General features: G+C 41.7%; 3 protein-coding genes across 8 annotated transcripts in view; 2 read left to right on the forward strand and 1 right to left on the reverse strand.

The window, feature by feature from the left end:
• The first annotated feature begins 158 nt into the window (after nucleotides 1-158).
• Nucleotides 159-2,447, forward strand: higd2a (HIG1 hypoxia inducible domain family, member 2A). The gene is made up of 2 exons (XM_069696979.1): nucleotides 159-360; nucleotides 1,023-2,447. Exons 1-2 carry the CDS (start codon nucleotides 174-176, stop codon nucleotides 1,187-1,189), a joined length of 354 nt encoding a protein of 117 aa, XP_069553080.1. The 5' UTR covers nucleotides 159-173; the 3' UTR covers nucleotides 1,190-2,447.
• cltb (clathrin, light chain B) lies at nucleotides 2,091-7,289 on the reverse strand. Of its 3 annotated transcripts, XM_069696976.1 has the most exons (6): nucleotides 6,815-7,289; nucleotides 6,187-6,233; nucleotides 5,301-5,418; nucleotides 5,030-5,141; nucleotides 3,528-3,581; nucleotides 2,091-3,176 (listed from the first exon to the last, which is right to left on the reverse strand). In XM_069696976.1, the coding sequence occupies exons 1-6, from the start codon at nucleotides 6,966-6,968 to the stop codon at nucleotides 3,005-3,007; spliced, it is 657 nt and encodes a 218-aa protein (XP_069553077.1). In that variant the 5' UTR covers nucleotides 6,969-7,289; the 3' UTR covers nucleotides 2,091-3,004. The 3 variants fall into 3 exon arrangements, with proteins under 3 accessions (XP_069553077.1, XP_069553079.1, XP_069553076.1); XM_069696978.1 differs by lacking the exon at nucleotides 3,528-3,581 and having other exon boundaries at nucleotides 6,815-7,287; XM_069696975.1 differs by lacking the exons at nucleotides 3,528-3,581; nucleotides 6,815-7,289 and having other exon boundaries at nucleotides 6,187-6,643.
• A 1,852-nt stretch (nucleotides 7,290-9,141) lies between these two features.
• pdlim7 (PDZ and LIM domain 7) overlaps nucleotides 9,142-19,345 on the forward strand; it is a 30,779-nt gene continuing 20,575 nt past the window's right edge. Inside the window, exons 1-3 of one of the 4 annotated variants that reach the window (XM_069696974.1) lie at nucleotides 9,142-9,321; nucleotides 11,785-11,883; nucleotides 18,687-18,838. In XM_069696974.1, the coding sequence (XP_069553075.1) occupies nucleotides 9,292-9,321; nucleotides 11,785-11,883; nucleotides 18,687-18,838 (281 nt within the window). In that variant the 5' untranslated portion in view covers nucleotides 9,142-9,291. Of the gene's footprint in view, nucleotides 9,322-10,709; nucleotides 10,819-10,866; nucleotides 10,936-11,784; nucleotides 11,884-18,686; nucleotides 18,839-19,345 lie in introns of those variants that run through there. The other 3 variants (XM_069696971.1, XM_069696972.1, XM_069696973.1) reach the window with 3 other exon arrangements.

Below are 19,345 nucleotides of genomic sequence, written 5' to 3' on the forward strand. Positions count from 1 at the left end.
GTGTGTACAATGCATACACAGCAGGCAGCAGTGGACGAGACATTCATGCCGCAAAAAGCTCTCCTTAGCTTTCGCTCACCGTTTACAATACTGGGGGCTTTTATTGTGAAGTCTGCGCACGAACTATAACCGGAAGTTTAGTTCTTCGTTTCCTCAGTTGTCACAAGGTAAGCATGGCGGCGGTAATAACACCAGCAGTCCCAGAGCAAACTCCCAAAGCGTCGCCGCCGAGTGCGATGCCCTTTGACTTGGCTCGGCCCCCGGTTATCGAAGGCTTCATCCCTTTACCGAAGGTCAAAGACGAGACGATCAAAGAGAAGTTAATCAGGAAAATCAAGGACAACCCATTCGTCCCGATAGGTGAGTTACACAAGCTGCGTAACCGTGCAGAGGAGAGTCGCACAAGTCCTTCACCCGACAGACTGGTCAGATCAGTGATATCTGCGTTTAAAGTTGACCCATGCAGAAGTAATGAATATGTCCTGTTGGTTAACGAGGTTTTGAAATCCAGCTGTGAAACCCGTCCTGCTGCCCGTTACGTAATAGGAATGTAAAAACTACTTTTATTTACAACCTGTAGTTTCATAACTGCTGATAGTAAAGTCTTTGTCAGTGCATTTCCTCAAATATTTTTTAAAATTAAAAAGTTGTTCTTCTAATTAGAGCTTCATAAATAAACTTACATTCATCCGAACTGCACTGTGTTTGGTGACAATACAAATGTCAGAAAAAAAAAGAAAAAACCCAACCCCCGTGATAAGCTTTATTTTCCTCTTATTTGGGTGTATGTACCCTTTAACTGTGGACCGCTGCTACTGTCACTGTTTTAGTAAACACTGTCTGAACAGACTTTGTTGCACCAAAGGACAGCATGCACCCTTCTTTCTCTTTCATGTGACGACAGCAACAGTATCTGCTCACCTCTTTGACCTCGTTTATGGTCACAGTCAATAAGTCCAGCACCTGTGCATTGTCCCGAGAGAACCTGTCTCTTAAGTTGTGATTGGCTGCTTCACCTCCAGGTTGCTTGGGAACAGCGGGAGCTCTGACGTATGGTCTCCGCGCCTTCCATCGAGGGAAAAACAAGCAGTCCCAGCTGCTGATGAGGGGACGAATCATCGCTCAAGGCTTCACTGTCGTCGCCATAATTGTCGGTGTCTTTACCACAGCTTTGAAATCCAAGCAATGAAGACGGATCTGCCCCATCACCTCTGCCGTCGTCCGCTCAACTTGGACTCGGACCAGGCCCATCTTGAAATTGGACTATATTATGTTTCCAACATTGCTCACGTACATATGTTAAGGGAAGCGTTATTAATCGTGGTATGAGAAACTCGTAAATTACTCAAGGTGATAAAAGTATTTTGCTTCAAGACTGCAAAGTAGAAACTGGTCCTGCCAGACGGACCTTAATGTAATGGTGGAGGCAAAAATACTCGCAACTGTGAATACGGTTTCTTACTCCATGCCAAGTTTAATTTCAGATGCATCCCATGTATTATTAGAATTATCTATAAAACACCTGACCGTGTCTTCTGATAAAAAAAAAAAAAAATTCCTGGTGTCGTGTGTATTTAAGGTAAAACACCACACAGCTCTATTCAGGTGTCATCTACTGCGTATGCAGCCTTTATTTATCAGGTTAAAAAAAAACAACCCAGAGGAAATTGATTTTGAACACAATTTCTATGTTAATAGCTTGGGTGAGTGCATCTGAAAGGGAGGAGGATTTCAGACATCTGAAATACTCAACAGACTTTGGTGTCACCTGAAAATCCTCAGTTGCCGATTAAATGTGACGCGCCGTCATTGGAAAACTAATTGGCATCGTGCCTTCGTATAATAAACAGAAGTTGCTGCTGTGCGCCTGATAACATGCTTTTGCTTCTTAGGACTCCTCACGGTGTCTGTTTACAACATCCGACTGTGGCCAAATCCCTCCAACATGCTGATTTCAGAGTAAACCGGCCTTCGGGAACCCGTGACTGGTTGCAAGAGGCTTTCGGCCAAACAATTTTATTCAAGTGATTGTCTTCAGGACAATTAGACGGCAAAGTCTCGGCAGGTAAAACGTACGAGGACAAATTCACTGACGTGATCACACTCCATTGTTTTTTATTTTCCAGTTCCCTTTTAACATTCACTTATTCCACTATTCATTATGTCCAAATAGGCAACATGTGAAACAATGTGCAGACCTTAGTGTGTGTTTTTATTTTGTTGTTAATCTAAAATTTGTTGTTGTAACACAAAAATAGTGCATCAAACTTTTGCTGAGAAAAATCAGCGCGATGAGAAACAATCCGTGAATCTTGTGTGAAAATTTAGATGATGGCAACACTCTTTGGTTGTGATTTATTTATTTATTTTTTTGCCTAATTGAAGAGAAAATCCATCTGGCTAAGTACTCTAAACTGGAGTAAGAGCGAGATCAAAAAAGGCCACAAGCTTATTATGTGTCTTAAAGAGAAATATATGCTAGCTACCTTAAATATGGTAAATAGGGATATAATGCAACAAACGTGAACAGAGTGTTTATGGTTCTACATTGATGAGAGGCATAAGTGGTTACAATCTAATATGCAACAGTGCTTAATCAGTAAGTGTTTGACCAAAATGCTGATTTATAAAAAACTAAAAACTGTGCATCCAAAATATTGGCAGAATCATGCAATAAAGTTGACCTAATAACAATTTATAAGTTAAAAGGGGAAAGAATTTTCTTTTTTTTAACTTACAGTAACAATATTTTCTTAAGTATAACTGTGATGAAGCTGAGCAGCTAAAGGATGCTGAAACAACAGAGCAGTCCATCTTCCCACACCAGCGTCAGGTTGAGTATATTATTGTAATATAATAGGCATCAAAGAAAGGCAGGATTTTTTTTTAAAGGTTATAAACATACCGGGTATTTTACGAAAAAGGGCAAACAAATTCTTCTGATGTAATGTGAGATTAAAAGGCAATGTTTCTAGAGCAAAAAAAAATCTCCCGGCGACGTCCTCTAGCGAACTAGAGGTGTCTGTTTGAGGGAGATGAGGACAGACCGCATTCGAGAAACATCCTTTGCCTGCTTGTTGGTTTTTGGGTTGAAGTCGCAGAGGCGAGCTACTCTCTCCCACTCGGATCCCGGACTGTCGCCGTCGCTCTCCGTCAGGAAAGCCTCCTCGGATGCTCTGCGGGACGAAGGACAGCGGAGAAAGATGTGAATGAGCCGCAGTGTTGAAGAGACTTCCGGGGCAGCAGGCCCGGTCTGAGCCAATCACGGCACTCGGCCTGTTCAATCACACGACTAGCACCTGTGCACAAGATACACGATAACATGCATTTCTTTATACCTATACTACACTCCGTTTACATTATAGACCTGCGTAACAGTCAAGTTCAAATGCAAGCAACATCAAACTAGGCCTTCAAAAACAGACCGGTCATTCTAGTGTTGGGACATGCAGCAGGCGAAGAGCGGTAATTCAGGGGTCAGAAACTACAACATTAAAAAAAAAAAGCATAAGAGTTCTAAAACCTACACCAAGCCTATAACATCAGAGTTGGGCTGTTTGTAGAAAGCCTTGTCAGCAATCCTAGCGCGCAGGCAAGGCCAAGACAGCAGGAAAAAGAAGGAGAGAGAGAGGAGAACAGTTTCAGTGTCAAACAACAGGCAGAGAAAAAGTTTGGATCTGATTTTAAAGGGTTATTTAAGCGACTGAGAAACGGCTCTAATGAGGTGGACAAGTTTAAAATGGTCCAACGCTGACTAAATCGTCTTTTTGTACGACTGTGACACACGGTCGCCAATAAACCAAATAGAAATTGCGTTTCACGCAAACACAAGCAGCTTTTGGGCTGCAGCAGGAACAGAAACTGACGTTTGCATTCCTTCAAACTTACAAGCTTCCTGTTTTGTTCTCCAGATATTTGAGTGGGACGCACCGCTCGAGACTTAATATCTCATCAGAGGATTGTCTCTCAGCGCTTTCAAAAACAAAATAGAAACAACTCTAGAGCTACAGATGCAGAGTGATACCGTGCCAGACTTGGACAGAGTCTGTTGGAAAGTGTGAAAAAGAACCAGTTAGGTGAAGGAGAGGCTGCAGTCAGGGCTGTCCCCATCATGACATTTTAGTCAACTGTCAAACAAATAATTCACAATTTATTTTCCCCCTTCATTTTGTGCCGCTATTAAAGTACAAGCATAATCATAGTTTATTAATACACCTTATGAATAATAAGAGGCATGTATTGACATTGATCACTATAAAAGATATAAATAGGACCTTTGACCGTCACTTTGTTTGGCTTTGCAACTAAATACACGATTCTAATGTCAATAGATGTGGATTGAAGTTAAGCGACTTGATTTTAATAGTTGGTGGCACTAATTCTCCACTCGTGCCTCATTAAACCATAGAAGAAGAAGAGACGACGTCATTAAAAGAGCGCCAGTCAACCTCAAACGGGGGAGAATTCGTGTGTGCAAACGGTGATGGAAACGAGACATTTTTATTAGCTTCATCCAGCTGTTTTTACAAAGATGAAAGGAAGCGATTATGTAAAATGATCTCGATCAGCTCATTAATTGTGATCAGGCGGTTATGTAATCGGGACATGCCTAGCTGCAGCACATTTGTAATGTACAACACTGACTGCAACCAAACCAAAATAAGTTCATACGAGCAGTAGACTATTTTTTAATCATCTTGGATTCAGCACAAAAGCTTCAGTTGAGTAAATCAATCGTTAAACATTCTGTTATAAAAATATATGCAAGTCTAGCCGATTTTTTTTTCATAATCTAGTTGAAAGTGTTTTTGTCACCACACTGACTGACTGACTGATTGACTGACTTGACGTGACGTGAGCATGAGAAACAACATTTTGAATATTTTCCACAGAGGACGATGCAATCTATTTTTCAATATGACACTTGAAGTTGTTACGCCGTAGAAAATGAGTTCAGTGTAGTGAGAACAGCGTCGCCACCAACTGTTATTTCCCTGCGTGTTAACAGGGGAACATGTCAGACCCGAACCTGTTGTTGGCCTTGTTCTTCTCCATCTGCTCGTTCTGGTGTACGTGCCAGTCCTCCAGCTCCTTCTTGGCTTTCTCTCTCCACTCTGCCTCTGCGGCCTTGGACGCCGAGTCTTGTTAGAGAACAACGTGAACCCCGTAAAGAGGACAAACAGTGGGAAATTAGTGACGTATGATTGAACTTTGGTTGAACTTTCTGGATCACAAGTAAAATAATGATAAGACACGATATAGATTTTGAGTCACACCGTCATGGTAACAGCTTTGCTCACCGAGTGCTTCAAGGCGCGTCTTCTGCTCCTCCCTCCACTTGCGTAAACTCTCAGGCTCCTGCCTCTGAATATCCACCTGGGCGATGGCTGCATAGTTGTCTGTTGGGCCATTGGACTCCTTTTGGAGAGACATGAAACCACGTGTGGATTATGAGACAATGGACGCCTCCTTTACATCGCAGCAAGACTCAAACACTGTAAACAACACATCCTGTCAATGTTTGATCGCTTCATGTCTGTTTTGACAATACATATTTAGTGTGCTTTTGTGGCCCTCTGTGGTCACATCATTGTCCTTCACGTCACTATGTGTCTGTTTATGGTCCATCTTATGTTTGTTTGTAGTCGTTTACTGTCTCTCTGCAGTCAGTGTTGTCTTTTTCTTTTAGTCGTTCTGACCTCTTCTTCGTCATTTTACATCCGTTTTAGTCATTTCATGTCTGTTAGCGGTTTCACATCTCAACAAGTAATCTTACAACAATTTGTGTCTCTGCAGTCCTTATGTGTCTATTATAGTCATTTTATGTGTTGAATCATTTTATCGACTATCCTACAGAAAATGTTTGCAGTCCTATCAGAAAGAGGTTTTGATCCAGGGGCCCGCTGACCCTGTGGGCCCCTGGACTCTATGGGCCCCTGGACTCTATGGGCCCCTGGACCGGGGCCCAAAGGGCCTGTTGAGTAATGCACGCATGCATAAAACCTTTACCTCTTTATAAACAGCTATTTGATTCATATATGAGCTGAAAAGTAAACCATTCACTTTTACTACACAACACACACTAATGCAGAAACAAACCAAAAAAAAATGAGAGAAAGTTCAATGGTTTGATGGTGTTTATAATAAAACTCAACCCTTCACATTCATTAAAACATAATTGCTCACCTGAAACACATCTCCATTCACCGTGGCAGCCTCCTCTCCAAAGCCGTCTAACATGGCGATTAAAACAAGAAGAAACACACACAAGCTGGATGTTAAAATGGGCTTCTCGGAGTTTCTCCAGGTGCCCTAGTTCCTCGCCATCTGGAGTCACGTATGCTCTCTCTGCTGTGTAACTTCGTTCAGGAGCTGAAGAAATGCAGCAGCACCTGTTTGGCCGCTCGCTGAGTTAGCAGGACCAGACTTTCCGGAAAAGCGGCCACGCGTAATTCACTTTACTTTCTGGGTTTTAATCGGTGTTTCTGAGACGCAGCATGATTAGACATCTCCAGCAGGATGTTCTGGGGTGAGTGGGGAGAGAAACCACCGACGCGTATTAAAATGTTCCGTCTGATGTCCAAACGCAAACAAACACGCTGCCGTCTGCGCGCTAAGGCGCAAGGCTAACGTTGCGTTAGCTCAGTGTTCAACGAGCCAATGTTCACACGACATGATTGAATCACCGGTTCTTTAAATCAACACATGACAATAAGGCCTTCGGTCGGTAACTTCTACATCTCCGCTACGAGTACCGGCAGGCACGTTCACCGAGCTTCAACGAGCTCCGACATTAGCTCGGTCACAAACTTGCCGTAGTTGGCCGGCTGCGTCAGCTCCCCGTCGGCTCCCTCCAGCGCACCAAACCCTTCGCCGTCGTTCTCTATCCCGGCGATCTCGCTCTCCTGTTGGGCCAAGAAAGCTGCGGCCGGGTCCTCCTCGGCCGGGTGTGCTCCGTTGTCAGCCATCTTTCACAAAAAAGTGCACAAGTTTGACTGAGAGCCTGGTAGGTGTTTTTTTTTTTTTACTAGCTGACGTTTTAAAGCCACAAAAATCAGGCCGCCGGTTCTTCAACGTTACAAAAAAGAAACAATAATAAAAAAATAAAAAAAACCTTCAATAACTCACACGAGTACCGGCTGGGCTCAATAACCTGCTGCGGACGGCGGGGTAAACAATTAAATCCTCTGTGAAGAACAGTCCGAGCTTGTATTTAAGGGCCTCACTGATGATTCATGATTTCTTCATTTGTTCAGCAGCCACTGAGCTGATGATGGAGCAGCGGCAGCACCTCGAGGGTACCGTCTCCATTTTGTTGGCGTCTGTCTCCATCTTGTGGCCATCTGCTGATCAACAGCCACACTTTATCCGACAAGCGTCATCTCAATGTTTCAAGTATTACTTTGCGGTCTAGTATCAAGAAGTATTATGTTGCAGATTTTAAACATTAAATGGACAAAAATGCAGCTTGCATTCAAAACGTTACCCAAGTAAAATAAGTCGCTATCCAACAATAACCCTTTAAAATCATCTTTATCTATGAGGTACTTTCCGATACAAAGTTGCAAGGAGCTTACTGGGATTAAAACATTTCAGGACTGAAGCAAACAAAACCAGGCAATTAAAATAACACAAACAAAAAAGGAATTAAAAAGCTGCAACAAAAAAACAAGATGTAAAACGACAATAGCAATAAAACAGTTGAGGCATGTTGGAAATATAATTAATAAACAGATTTTTTTTTTGAGAGAGAGAAATGCAATTTAAGAAGTGATTTTGAAAACGTCATCGGTACAGTAAGTACTGTACTTCAGAACAATTTTGAGGTACATGTACTTTACTCCACCATAGGCTACTAATTTGACAGCCTTAGTTACTTTCCAGGTGATCTGACACAATAGATAATAACCAACAAATTAGTTAAAGATTAAACCAGTGCTTTACAACCGATTTGTAAAGTCTAGTTTACTTCGTTGTGTGTGTGTCCATGTGTAAAAGATGAATGTGTTCATGTCTGGACATTTTTTAACTTCATCAGTTGGCGTCAATAGAGACAGACAGGAAGTGTGGGGATCGAGAGCATTGCAATGACATGCAGCAACTTACTTTCCACTTTCCAGTGGTGAAAGTAACAAAGTACATTTACTCAAGTATTTTTCTGAAATAGTTTTGAGGTACTTGTACTTTAGTGTATTTCCATTTGATACTACTTTGATGTTACTTCCGCTCAACTACATTTCAGAGGGAAATGTGCTTTCCACTCCACTACATTTATGTGCCAGCTTTAGTTACTTTAATATAAAGATTTGACACAAAAGGTAATATAACAAGCTTTTAAAATACAACACATTGTTTAAGATTAGCTTGGTTTCTAACCTTTTGGGCATCTGACATCTTGCAAGGAACAGTGTGTAGTCTGAGTCACATTGCTCAAGACCCCTCAGATTTATCCAGTGCAGCTGTATATAAAATTGGAAAGTAAAGAAAGTAATTCAAACTATAACTCCACCCCCAGCAGCTACAACAGCAATATGTAGCAGATGTTTGTAATGATATCATAGATATTAATCAGTTATTAGTCAGTGGGATCAAACCAGTATGTTAACTGCAATACTTTAACTCCATTTTGCTGCTAATGAGCTTTCCGTTTTCATGCAGGACTTATTTGTAATGGAATATTTTCACATTGCTGTAATGGTACTTTTACAGAATCTGATTACAAAGGATCTGAAAACGTCTTCCATAATTATTATTTGCAAATCAGATACTTTTTTTTTGTCTTGCTTATTAACACACACACACACACACACACACACACACACACACACACACACACACACACACACACACACACACACACACACACACACACACACTTGTGGTGACCAACATAGGGATGATATCCAATTAAAACTATTGTTAAACTCAATTTAAAAATAAACTCCTATACTTTCCACCATCGTGCGAAGCGGACTTTTATTGTTATTCAATTTGAAAACATTGAGCTAGAAATGAGTTTTCTTCTGTGTATTAGCAGTGGATGGAAGCTGTCTGTGATCCTCGGCCTCCCCTTTCTTCTTCACAGCCCGAGTCTGAAATGAAGCCGCCGCCCACGTGACCTGTGACGTTTGCTCCGAGTCCTACTAAAAAGAATTTGAGGGAATGAGTTCGCTGCTCTCCACGGTGGCTTCCTGACGTCCGCCTTAAGGAAGTCAGAAAAGTTGCCTACTTACCGATTGACTTCTCTTTCTTTTTTTTTTTTTTCTTTCCTCCGGTACACACTGACTCGTGATGTCTGGCGAACACACGGCGGGACAGGAGGTAAGCAAACACCTCAACACATTCCTTTGCAACTTTTTTTTTTTTTTTTAAAGCCAACTTTTTCACAGCGTAATTTGTTTGTGATCCCGAAGTGTGCAGTTTATGGTTTTGGTCGAGCTGCTCTGAATGTCGGAACTACTTTGTTAGAGCTCCAGGAGTTTGTCCAGTTTTCGCGTCCCATCCTGCTTCCTCTGTTGTGTTTTTTTTTTTTTTTTTTTTTTCCCAGCTCTGCACTGCTCTGGTGTCACCGGTCTTCAGTGTTTGGGCAAATTATTGTCTTGGACATATTCAAATCATTCAAAAGTAAGCTGTATCAGCTCATAATTCCGTAGCCTGTTCACCATAAAATAAATGGCGTGTAATTGCGTGTATTTGAGGATCATGTGCACTCTCGTTAATTAGACAAGCTCCTATAGAGATGATATGGGAAAACTACAGGGGGTTATAAATAGAAATGCCATAAACGGGGACTACGTCACTTGCATGAGTATCAAAAACATAACTATCATATTTACTGGCTTAACCTGATGTTTTCCTCCAGTGGGTTCATATTACGATGGAAGTTTTTTAATTAACACAAGTTCATCTAGATTAATGTTCTTCCTCCCCTCTGTTTTGATATAATCTGTTTTTAAAACAGATCAATTTGCAGTGAGCTGATATCACATGTGAAATCTAACCTCCATGACCTGTCGCTGCTGTGGGTCTCCGTCTCATGCAGTCCAAATTCATGATGGATTTTCTTGGCTCTCCGGCTTTTCTAAGAAAACTAATCCAAGTCCGTAAAGATTGCTGTTTGTATAATGTCGAGAGAGCAGTGACCATCTTGCACGAAAAACAATAAATATAGACAAATTCAAAACTCTGGTAATGATTTCCATTAAAGTATCAGATGTGCAGGTTTTATTGCTGGGATTATTTTGGGTGCTTGGCTGGTTGCTTTACTTCAGTCTAGATGGACTATATTACTATTTTTACATTGTCTATGAGCACACCAAGTGTTGGCAGTCTTTACTATATGTGAGCTGCTCTGTTGCTTTAAGAAGTTGATGTTTTAAATATAATTGCTGGTTTGGTTGAATTGTGTTTCATGCTCTCCAGAAAGAAGGCAGATGACTTCACTTGAGTTTCTGCATTTTATGTTTCTCAAGTACCTGCAATTTTTTTTTTTAAATTAAAAAATAAAATAAAATCCAAAGATTTATATTCATTAGGGCTTTGGCAGAAAGTAGGGTGAGTTGACGTTACCTCTCTCCGTCCTCCTCTACCCCCCTCTCTCACTCTGTGACTCATGTGGGTGTTGGGCTGAAATAGTTTGGTGTAGTTTTACATTCCTTATATAGCCTCTGAGGAGTGAGCACAGGCTAGGGCTTGCCTGTGTCACGGACGGCATCGGGGGTAGGGTTTGCCAACACAGAGGGAATCTGCTTGCCCTAGCTTACTGACTCTCCAGCTTTCTCCCAAGTTTCGGGCTTCCAGCCGGCCTTTGGGTACGAGGTAGGTTTGGGTGGTGGCATCTCGGTTAAATAGTTGGGTGTCATGAAGAGCAATGACACCTGGTAGGGTTGAGGAGGAGGAGGAGCAGGAGCAGGAGTTAGAGGTGCAAGTACAGAGGTCAGTGGTGGGAGCCAGTGACATAGCCTGGCATCTCAAGTTGCCTTTGGTTCTTAAAATTGCCTGGTTATTCTGTGTGTTGCCATCCAGTGTCAATGAATACTTGTGATGAAGCGGTTTCACACTGTTTTTGTGTTTTAACATTTTAAAAAAATGACGTAAAATACTAATACATGTCAAGACAAATTTAGATGTTTGTCACTACATATTAGTGTAATGACTAAAGAGTTTCTTATATTGAAGATAACTTTGAAGTGTTTCTTCTGTTCTTATTGTCCAGAAGATTTGTGATTCTCGTCTTCTATGTATCACTTATTTGCGTTGTTTTATTTGTTAAACTCTGAATTCTGTCTCGATATGAAATGCTCTCTGTAGAGTATGACGCAAGAGGTATGTTTTAGTTTGTGTGTTGATAAATTCAGGAATGCTGGTGTGTCCCAGCAGCAGCAGCTCTGACATTTTATTCTCCTGTGTTCTTCCAGTTAGCCGAGAACTGATTATTCACCTCAAAAGACACATTTAATGAGTTATTGTAACATGGTAACTCTTAAAAATGTGCAGGATTTGACATTATATGCTTGGTAAAGACTAACAACTTGGATGTCATTTTCTGTATTGAGTGTGTGTGTGTGTGTGTGTGTGTGTGTGTGTGTGTGTGTGTGTGTGTGTGTGTGTGTGTGTGTGTGTGTGTGTGTGTGTGTGTGTGTGTGTGTGTGTGTGTGTGTGAAGCAAAAGCAAAAGCAGACAACCTTTGATGTGGCAGAAGAGCAGAAGAGGACGTATGTGGCCTTGGGAGACCTTTTCTGTGCTTGCTGTCTAATTAAGACCTTCTTCTTTCTCTTCCCCAAGGCTATGAACATGTACTCCGTTACCCTCAGCGGCCAAGCGCCTTGGGGTTTCAGGCTGCAGGGTGGCAAGGACTTCAGCATGCCGCTCACTGTGTCAAGGGTAAGAAACTGCTGTTGTTCTTCTCTGCATCGGTGCAACACACTGCACTCTTCTTGATTATTTGCATGGAGGGTCATCCGATGATGCCATTTTATGTCCCTCTAAGTGTGGCCTATTAACAGGAGTCTGTTAAGCACCTGCTTGGTCACCACATAATGACCCTACCTGAGCATATGCATATCACCTCATATCATTTTATTAAGCATGCATAGTGACACAGCAATGGGTCTTTTATGCAGACTGGTGTCTGCTTTCATAGCAACCCTTCCCTGGTCAGTCTTAACATGCAGTGCCTCTGCATGTATAGCATTCACTGGTCACAAGGACATGCTGTCATTTGTTGCACAGTGCTGTGCACTCTCCATGTTAGGTCACCTCCTTTTCACTAAATGAATTTTCAAATACTCTATAAACTCCTCTTGCCATTGAGCAGAGCAGGGGCCACTTTCCAGGCCTTATAAGTGCATTGCTGCTTTGCCTGACAAACATACAGACTCACATTTGCAGCCACACACGCATGCAGAGTCATTCCAGCTTTGCTGCCAGCTATTGCGCACACAGATCGGGTTTTCTATTATGCACTCATTCTCCACTGGCATTGTTATATTGCTATTTCAGAGGCTGAGGGGATCTATAAGTGTTAGACTGATTCATTAATCCATCAGTTCAGCTCAATATTTTTTGTTTCTTGTTTCAGAGGTGATTGGGGGTTAATAGGTAATTCTGACTGGGTCAGTTTTGGACCACATATGTATGATTAACATTGATTTATTTGAGCTCTCCATGCTCTGTGTCTTTGCTGAAAGTTACACAGATGTAACACAGCAGTCATATGCACTGTTATGCGTTGCGTTGATTTAATGCGGTGTGCAGCGTCTACTGAAGTGTTGTAAGTAGCATCACACTGCTGATGTGGGTGTGTCTGCTGAGGTGACGTAATGCTGTGTGGTGAGGGCAGCAGTTATCACCAGCCTTGTCAGTACATGTCTTGTATTTTCTCTTCCTTCTGGCAGGCATCGCACTCAGAAACAGTGTTCCCTGTGGATTTATGATGAGAAACATTTTCCTCTTCCCATAAAAGACCAAACGGATGTAAAAAAACCAACTCATTTGACAAATGGCCCCCAACAAAACAGATTTTTGGTGGGATAGAGCCATTGACTTTGAGGCGTTTCAGTCTCGACAGATCATAGGGTGAATATCAATGGGGTGAGTCGGCGGTTCTAGTTGAATTATCTCTTGACTCATCAAGTGGTGGTGGGGGCCAGTTTTTCTGCAGTCCAAGTACATCACGCGTGCTGATTATTTTCCTCACTGACAGAAATATGATTTATATTTTCTGTAGTTCAAAGCCTTTCTCCACCAGCAGATTCATAATTTTTTTTCTTTTTTAAAGACCGCTTGGTGGAAGGTTGAAATTGCTCTGTATCTAGAGGAAAAAAAAAACGAGTATTTCTAAGGTTGGCGCCTTAAACACTGGTCAGCAGCTAATATCTTTGATGCTTGTTCCAGCAGGCCTCAGGGTCCAGGAGTTATAAAGATATGACAGTAGTTTTTTTCTCTTTACCTCTCCGGGACTGTTGGCTCTTGTCATGCTTGTCATAAAAGACGTGACGGTGAATCCCACAGTCGGAGAGGATGAAAACAGCCCAACGAGGGGTTGTAAAGCTCGAAGATATACAGCATCCCTTAGTAACAGGAAGAAAACCCCAGCCGGTATTTATTGGGCTTCCATTAGATTAATTCAGTGGGTGGTCTGTCTTTACTGGCTTGTAGCTGATGAGATAAGCATCTGAAGCCAGACAGTCAGTTAAAAGCGATTCCAAAATGAAGAACATGCGGAGTGACAGGACAAAATGCTCTTTGAATCTCTGGAAGGCAACAGAGATTTCAAGTGATAACTCCTGAAGGATCAATGCGTCTGTATTTATTTATTTATTTTCTCGTTGTAAAGATTAGACAATGATTGGCATTGTTTGACACTGGATTTATTAAAACTGATGTTTTTTTTTGTTGTTTTTTTTTAAATTGTAGAGCACTGGGACAGATTGAGATGATTAGGACATAAAGAAAACAACTATTCTATATTTCTATATCTAAATAGCGTGCGTGTGTGTGAGAGTTGGTTTTCCATGCTCTTGTTTCCTTCCTCTGCTCGTCTGGAAAGCTATGCTTTCTGAGCATTCCAGGGATTTTTCTCATGTCCACACTGTCGCTGCCAACAGGCAGTCCTGCCGTCCCCTCTCTGTGTCTCGTATGTCTTCCACACTCCCGTTTCTCATCCATGTGACGGGCTCCTCCACACTCTCAAAGGAATACTTCCCCACTGAGATCACAGGGGATGATGGCCATTACTTTTAAGTCACTGTGAAAGAAAAAATAACTGTGACCTTGATAAGTATTCATCCATTTATCAGTTTTAAAAATAAGTTTTAGTTTGTTCTACTCTTGGGAAGCAGCTCATTTTAATTTCCTATAGCCTCATGGTAGTAGATGTGAACAGACTCCTCCACCTCAGGTCGGGGCTCAGCTTTGGTGAACAGAAACTTTACAAGGGTTAAAATTTAATGTTAATGGCATTTAAGAGAGATTTAAAGGGACACTTAAGCTATTTGCCTTGTATCCTTATAGTCATAGGGGCTTGCAAGAGACAGCTTTAGAAATTGGTTGAGACATCTTCACTTTTACTATAGTTTTAGTCAGACTCTAAAAACACTGGGTCCTACATTTCTCATTGACATCATCAGGTTTATTTTGTCAGGCATAATAATAATAATAATAATAATAATAATAATAACAATAATAAAAATATTCTCCCTGAAGTAAAGAAGACATCATACAACTGTTCTCATTAAATTAGTAAGGCTTATTGTGACAACTAAACAGATCTTAATCTGTAAAGTCCATTATTTGGTTAATGTGTTCATTTAACCAGTACTTGTCTTGAACAGAAAAATTCAGACTTAACTTTTTAATGTGGCGCTTAATGTAATTCTGTGCTCATGGTAGCATCGTTGGTTTTTTAATTCTCTGAGACCCCAATGACCTTGAAAAGATGGAGATCTACTTTAGGAAACTCGTATCTCTCTCCACATTTGTGCTAACTTCCTGTTTCAACAGGACGTAACGTCGCTTTTGTTCAGTCTACCATAGTGGGGCAGCCCTACAACTCCACGGAGGAGTCCGTCCATATATCTGCCCCAGATCTTGTGCCATTGCGATTCCATAAACATCATGATGCCATAACCGAGCCTCTGGGGCACCATCTGGTTTCTATCGTCAAACACATGCCACAGTGCTGAAATCAAATGTACGGAGGAAATTACAAGTGATGTCATGTCAATAAGTGAGTGGAGAGATTTGTGAATGTCTCCTCCACAACCACAGCTGGATGTGTCATCAGGTCTTCTGTTCCCGTTTCCCTGTCTCTGTCTGACTTTTAGACCATCTGTTGCTTTAGCACTGGTATCCTCTTAAACACTCCTCGCACACACACACACACACACACACACACACACACACACACACACACACACACACACACACACACACACACACACACACACACACACACACACACACACACACACACACACACACACACACACAAAAACTGTGGGAAAAGAGGCCTTGTTAGAGGGGTGAATTAATAATTCAGTGCGTACTGATAGATTGGCCGTGGGGGACATTTCTTCTGGTTGGATGTAAATGTCTCTTGTTGTGAGCAGTGTTTTAAGGTGAGTTAGTGCTAGGTGTTTCACTGCAGTCATTATGGGGCGGACCACATACTTGCAGGTTTGGTTTTCCATTTCTCAGAGTGATATTTATGGCTTTGCATCAGCTGTGCTGTGCGAGTGATGTAAGGACAGACTGTCTCTTGGCCCCCAAATAGCCGTGGAAAGAATAAAAGTGAGCTGGTGCCGAGTTACAGAGCCAGTATATCACCGGCTGGAGATGAATTTCAGTGCATTATTAGTTTAACCAAAAACAAGCGTGGGCTGCCGAGAACAAGTATGAGGCCCTGGCTTACCTATAGGTTCACGCAAGGGAAACGCTTCAAAGGGGAATTCAAGATGTTGCATTTTGAAAGGTTGGCTAATGCTTTGAAATTCGATAGCATACCAAAACAGCTTTGCTGCCGTGCTCTGCCAAAAAGCCTTGAATCCGGCGACTAGCTGTTACGCGTAGTTGTGAATAGTGTAAGGTGCACAAATGTCATGCCATTATTGAGAAGTGAGCTCCAGTCACATTTGCACAAAATGATTTGAAACACACCGAGCAGGCTTTTCATTTGTTACAAGAGGACTTGACCACTTCAGGAGGCCGTGTTTGTGGTGCATGGCTACACCATCATGTTAAATACCCCGCTTGTTGTGAGGTCCGGTGCGGCGCGGTGTGTTGCAAGAACAAGAACAAGACCATGTTTTCCAGTGTCCTTCGCTGTATTGACAAACTGCTGTGGGGTGGAGGAGGAGGAGGAGGTGGTGGGTATAGGGTTTCTCTCTGACCCCCTCTACCAAGCAAAGGTCTGAGCGCAGCAACTTTAACTGCTGCCTTCTCAAGTGAGGGAGCAGCTGCACTCTGAACCTGAGCCAGGAGCACAGGTGTCTGTGTCCATCAACACAACTCGCACACACACGCATGCACAACATTTACAATCTACAGCCTTTATAGCTTTATATATCGGTTTTTATATATATTTTTTATTTTTTTTTATCTTGCAGTGCAATAAATCTTCTATAATGGTGATACAGTGTATACATCAGGTGGTGGAAAACTCTGACCCTCCACAACAACTTCGGTTTTTGAAACTTTACTGGAGGTATAGATACTATTAGTTAATAAATCAATCAATTCAATCATTTGTTGTTTTGGTGGTGGTGTAGACTGTGTTGACTCTGTCCATTGCGCTTGCTAAATTGCTAACTGTAACTCTGGTTAGGAGCTTCGTTTTTAGTTCTATCTGAAATCAATGGGGTTTTCTGTCCACATCTGACACTGCATGACCATCTAACACTGCACTGGTCAACATTCTTCAACCTCTTCATCTTAATGGAGATTAGAAAGTGTTCATTTTTATCAGCATTAAACAGGTGCCGTTCCCATGAGGCTTTGACAGTGCTCGTGTGGCCAAAACTAATAGGACATGTTGTTGTTTAAATCTAATGAAATAATTGTTTGATTTTGGCAAAATGTGGAGATGCTGAAGTTTTATTATCCAGTATAAAAAACGGAAAGGAAGCAGGACTGCAGCTCTCTGTAGTGAAGCGCCGTAGCATTATGCCAGGCTGTGGACCTTTTTCTGGATACGTCGCATGTGTCCATGTCATAGCTGTTTCTCTCTTGTGTGTAAGCTGTTAAAACTCTTTGAAGCTCCTTCTAAACTGGATAAATGATTTCTGAACCCCTCTAATTGCTTCCAGTGAGTGCAAATCAAAGACAATTAAAGTGATGTTTGAAAATGTAGTGTAACTCGGATTTCCTCTGAGGAATGCATTTCTCCCTATTTTTAGCTTTGCCATGTTTTGATTCAAGACCGCCTTTAACTTCGTTGTCTATGTGGGGCACAGAGGAGTTTTTCAACCCGAGCTGTCATCAGTTTACTGAGCATTTTACCTCCTCCCTCACTTGAGTGTTTATGTTTAATGTGCGGAATCAAAGTGGCAAGTGTGATAGCTTAGCTGAACATGGCAGAAAGCTATTGATTGAACCACCTAGTCCTCTGAGCTTTTGATGAGCTAACATTTGCAGGGATCCGTGACATCAGAGAGTAATCCTAATAGGTTTTTTTTTTGCCAGAAATCCTGGCTCTCGCTCACTTATCTGATGCTGAACACTTTGTTCTCCAGTTATCTGAGAATTTGACCCAAGTCTTGAGTTTCCTTAAGCCGCATGGGCGAGCTGACTAAGCCCTTACTAACCACAATTTGGCATCTGTGCTCTGTATATTAGTGGAGATAGAAGACATGGCAGCTAGTGTAGTATGTGCACATCAAGAAAACCATTACTGCCTATAGAGACTATGTCAGGTTCTTCCTGTTCTAACAATACCTCAGCCATAACTCAATACGTCTGCCGTCTGTGTGACAGCCTGAGACGGTGATGTCATTCTCTTGTCAGTCAATGACTTACCTGTCCGAATGGGAAAAGGTGGATGGTTCATTCCAGTAAATGACAGATTTATGTTCGGCAACATATAGTCCTTGTCTGCAGCTATAAAGCACTCCTCTCATAGTCTTGAGTCACATCTGCAGTAAATCATATGCTGCTGACTGATGACATCATGCTGACCTGTGGTGCCTGTTCCTGGTAGTGTTGAGTGAAACGAACCCAGAAACACAGACTCCGCTCATTGATTAAGTCTTAACAGACATTACAGCAAAGTCAGCTGAACATGACCTTTGCTGTGTTTACATTTCCTGCATTTTGGTTCGATCTACTGATATGATTACTGAGATAATTGGTTGGTAGTGTGGTCACACAATGAAACTTTCAGTATTTGTTTTTCCGCTGTTGTTTTAAAATAAATATTCCTTTTTAAAGGCGACAGGGAAAATTTTTTTTAAATGTGCGTTTTGTTTTGAAAGATTCGGATTATTTCATCCATTCATATTGAATACAAATATAACAGAATTCTCATGTTCATATTAGTATTTGTTTAATTGGTCAAAATGATAATCAGTGATGTGATTTCTGTTGTACTTCTGCCCCTGAGAAGATGTTTTGTTTTTACCCTCTCTGTTGTCCCTGTCATCACAGTCCTCTGACATCTGTCCATATTCTCTTGTTGTCTTTTCCTCCAGCTGACGCCGGGCGGAAAGGCAGCTCAGGCCGGTGTCGGCGTGGGAGACTGGGTGGTTTCCATCGGTGACACCAATGCAGAGGATATGACCCACGTGGAGGCACAGAATAAGATCAGAGCAGCAACAGACACTCTCACCCTAACCCTCAGCAAGTAAGTCGTCTGACAATGCATGATGCAACGAAATGCTCCATGATCACTAACCTTTCCGTTTTATCTCGCTCCAACAGCAGCATAAATCACCACAAAACACAGACCCTCCTTTATTCTTACTCGGACAAGATGAGATACCATAATGTCCTTGAAATTTCCCCCCAATGTGACAGATGGTTGCAAAATACATTAAAATTATCAGTACACAAGTGCCATTATTTTACTTCCCCAAGGCTTAAATTAGTTTTATATTTGGACCTGGCTCAAATTCAGTTTGGCTCTAAAGTCATAGCCCCACTAAAAATATACTGTGGGAAAAAGTAATTATTTCTGCCAGGGAGGTTATGCCTTTGATCCTGTTTGTCTCTTTGTCTTTTACCGCAGGATATTTCAGGAACTGCTGAACAGATTTCAGTGGAATTTGTCGAAAAGTTAGTCCATGAGCCAAGAAAGAACTACAGGTTCAGATAATACCCCCACATGGCCCTTTTATTAAACATTGCATGC

Source organism: Brachyistius frenatus, unplaced genomic scaffold (assembly GCF_029030835.1).
Source record: "Brachyistius frenatus isolate BFR_SWC_R1_liver_20210118 unplaced genomic scaffold, ASM2903083v1 Contig_22, whole genome shotgun sequence".
Classification (NCBI taxonomy): domain Eukaryota; kingdom Metazoa; phylum Chordata; class Actinopteri; family Embiotocidae; genus Brachyistius; species Brachyistius frenatus.

Excerpts from the sequence above, each read along its gene's own strand:
- higd2a (XM_069696979.1), top strand. The coding sequence starts at position 174 with ATGGCGGCGGTAATAACACCAGCAGTCCCAGAGCAAACTCCCAAAGCG. Across the intron at positions 361-1,022 it reads CAACCCATTCGTCCCGATAG|GTTGCTTGGGAACAGCGGGA; the intron begins GTGAGTTACACA and ends CTTCACCTCCAG.
- cltb (XM_069696976.1), bottom strand. The coding sequence starts at position 6,968 with ATGGCTGACAACGGAGCACACCCGGCCGAGGAGGACCCGGCCGCAGCT. Across the intron at positions 5,419-6,186 it reads TGAATGGAGATGTGTTTCAG|GAGTCCAATGGCCCAACAGA; the intron begins GTGAGCAATTAT and ends TCTCTCCAAAAG. Across the intron at positions 5,142-5,300 it reads GACGCGCCTTGAAGCACTCG|ACTCGGCGTCCAAGGCCGCA; the intron begins GTGAGCAAAGCT and ends TTCTCTAACAAG.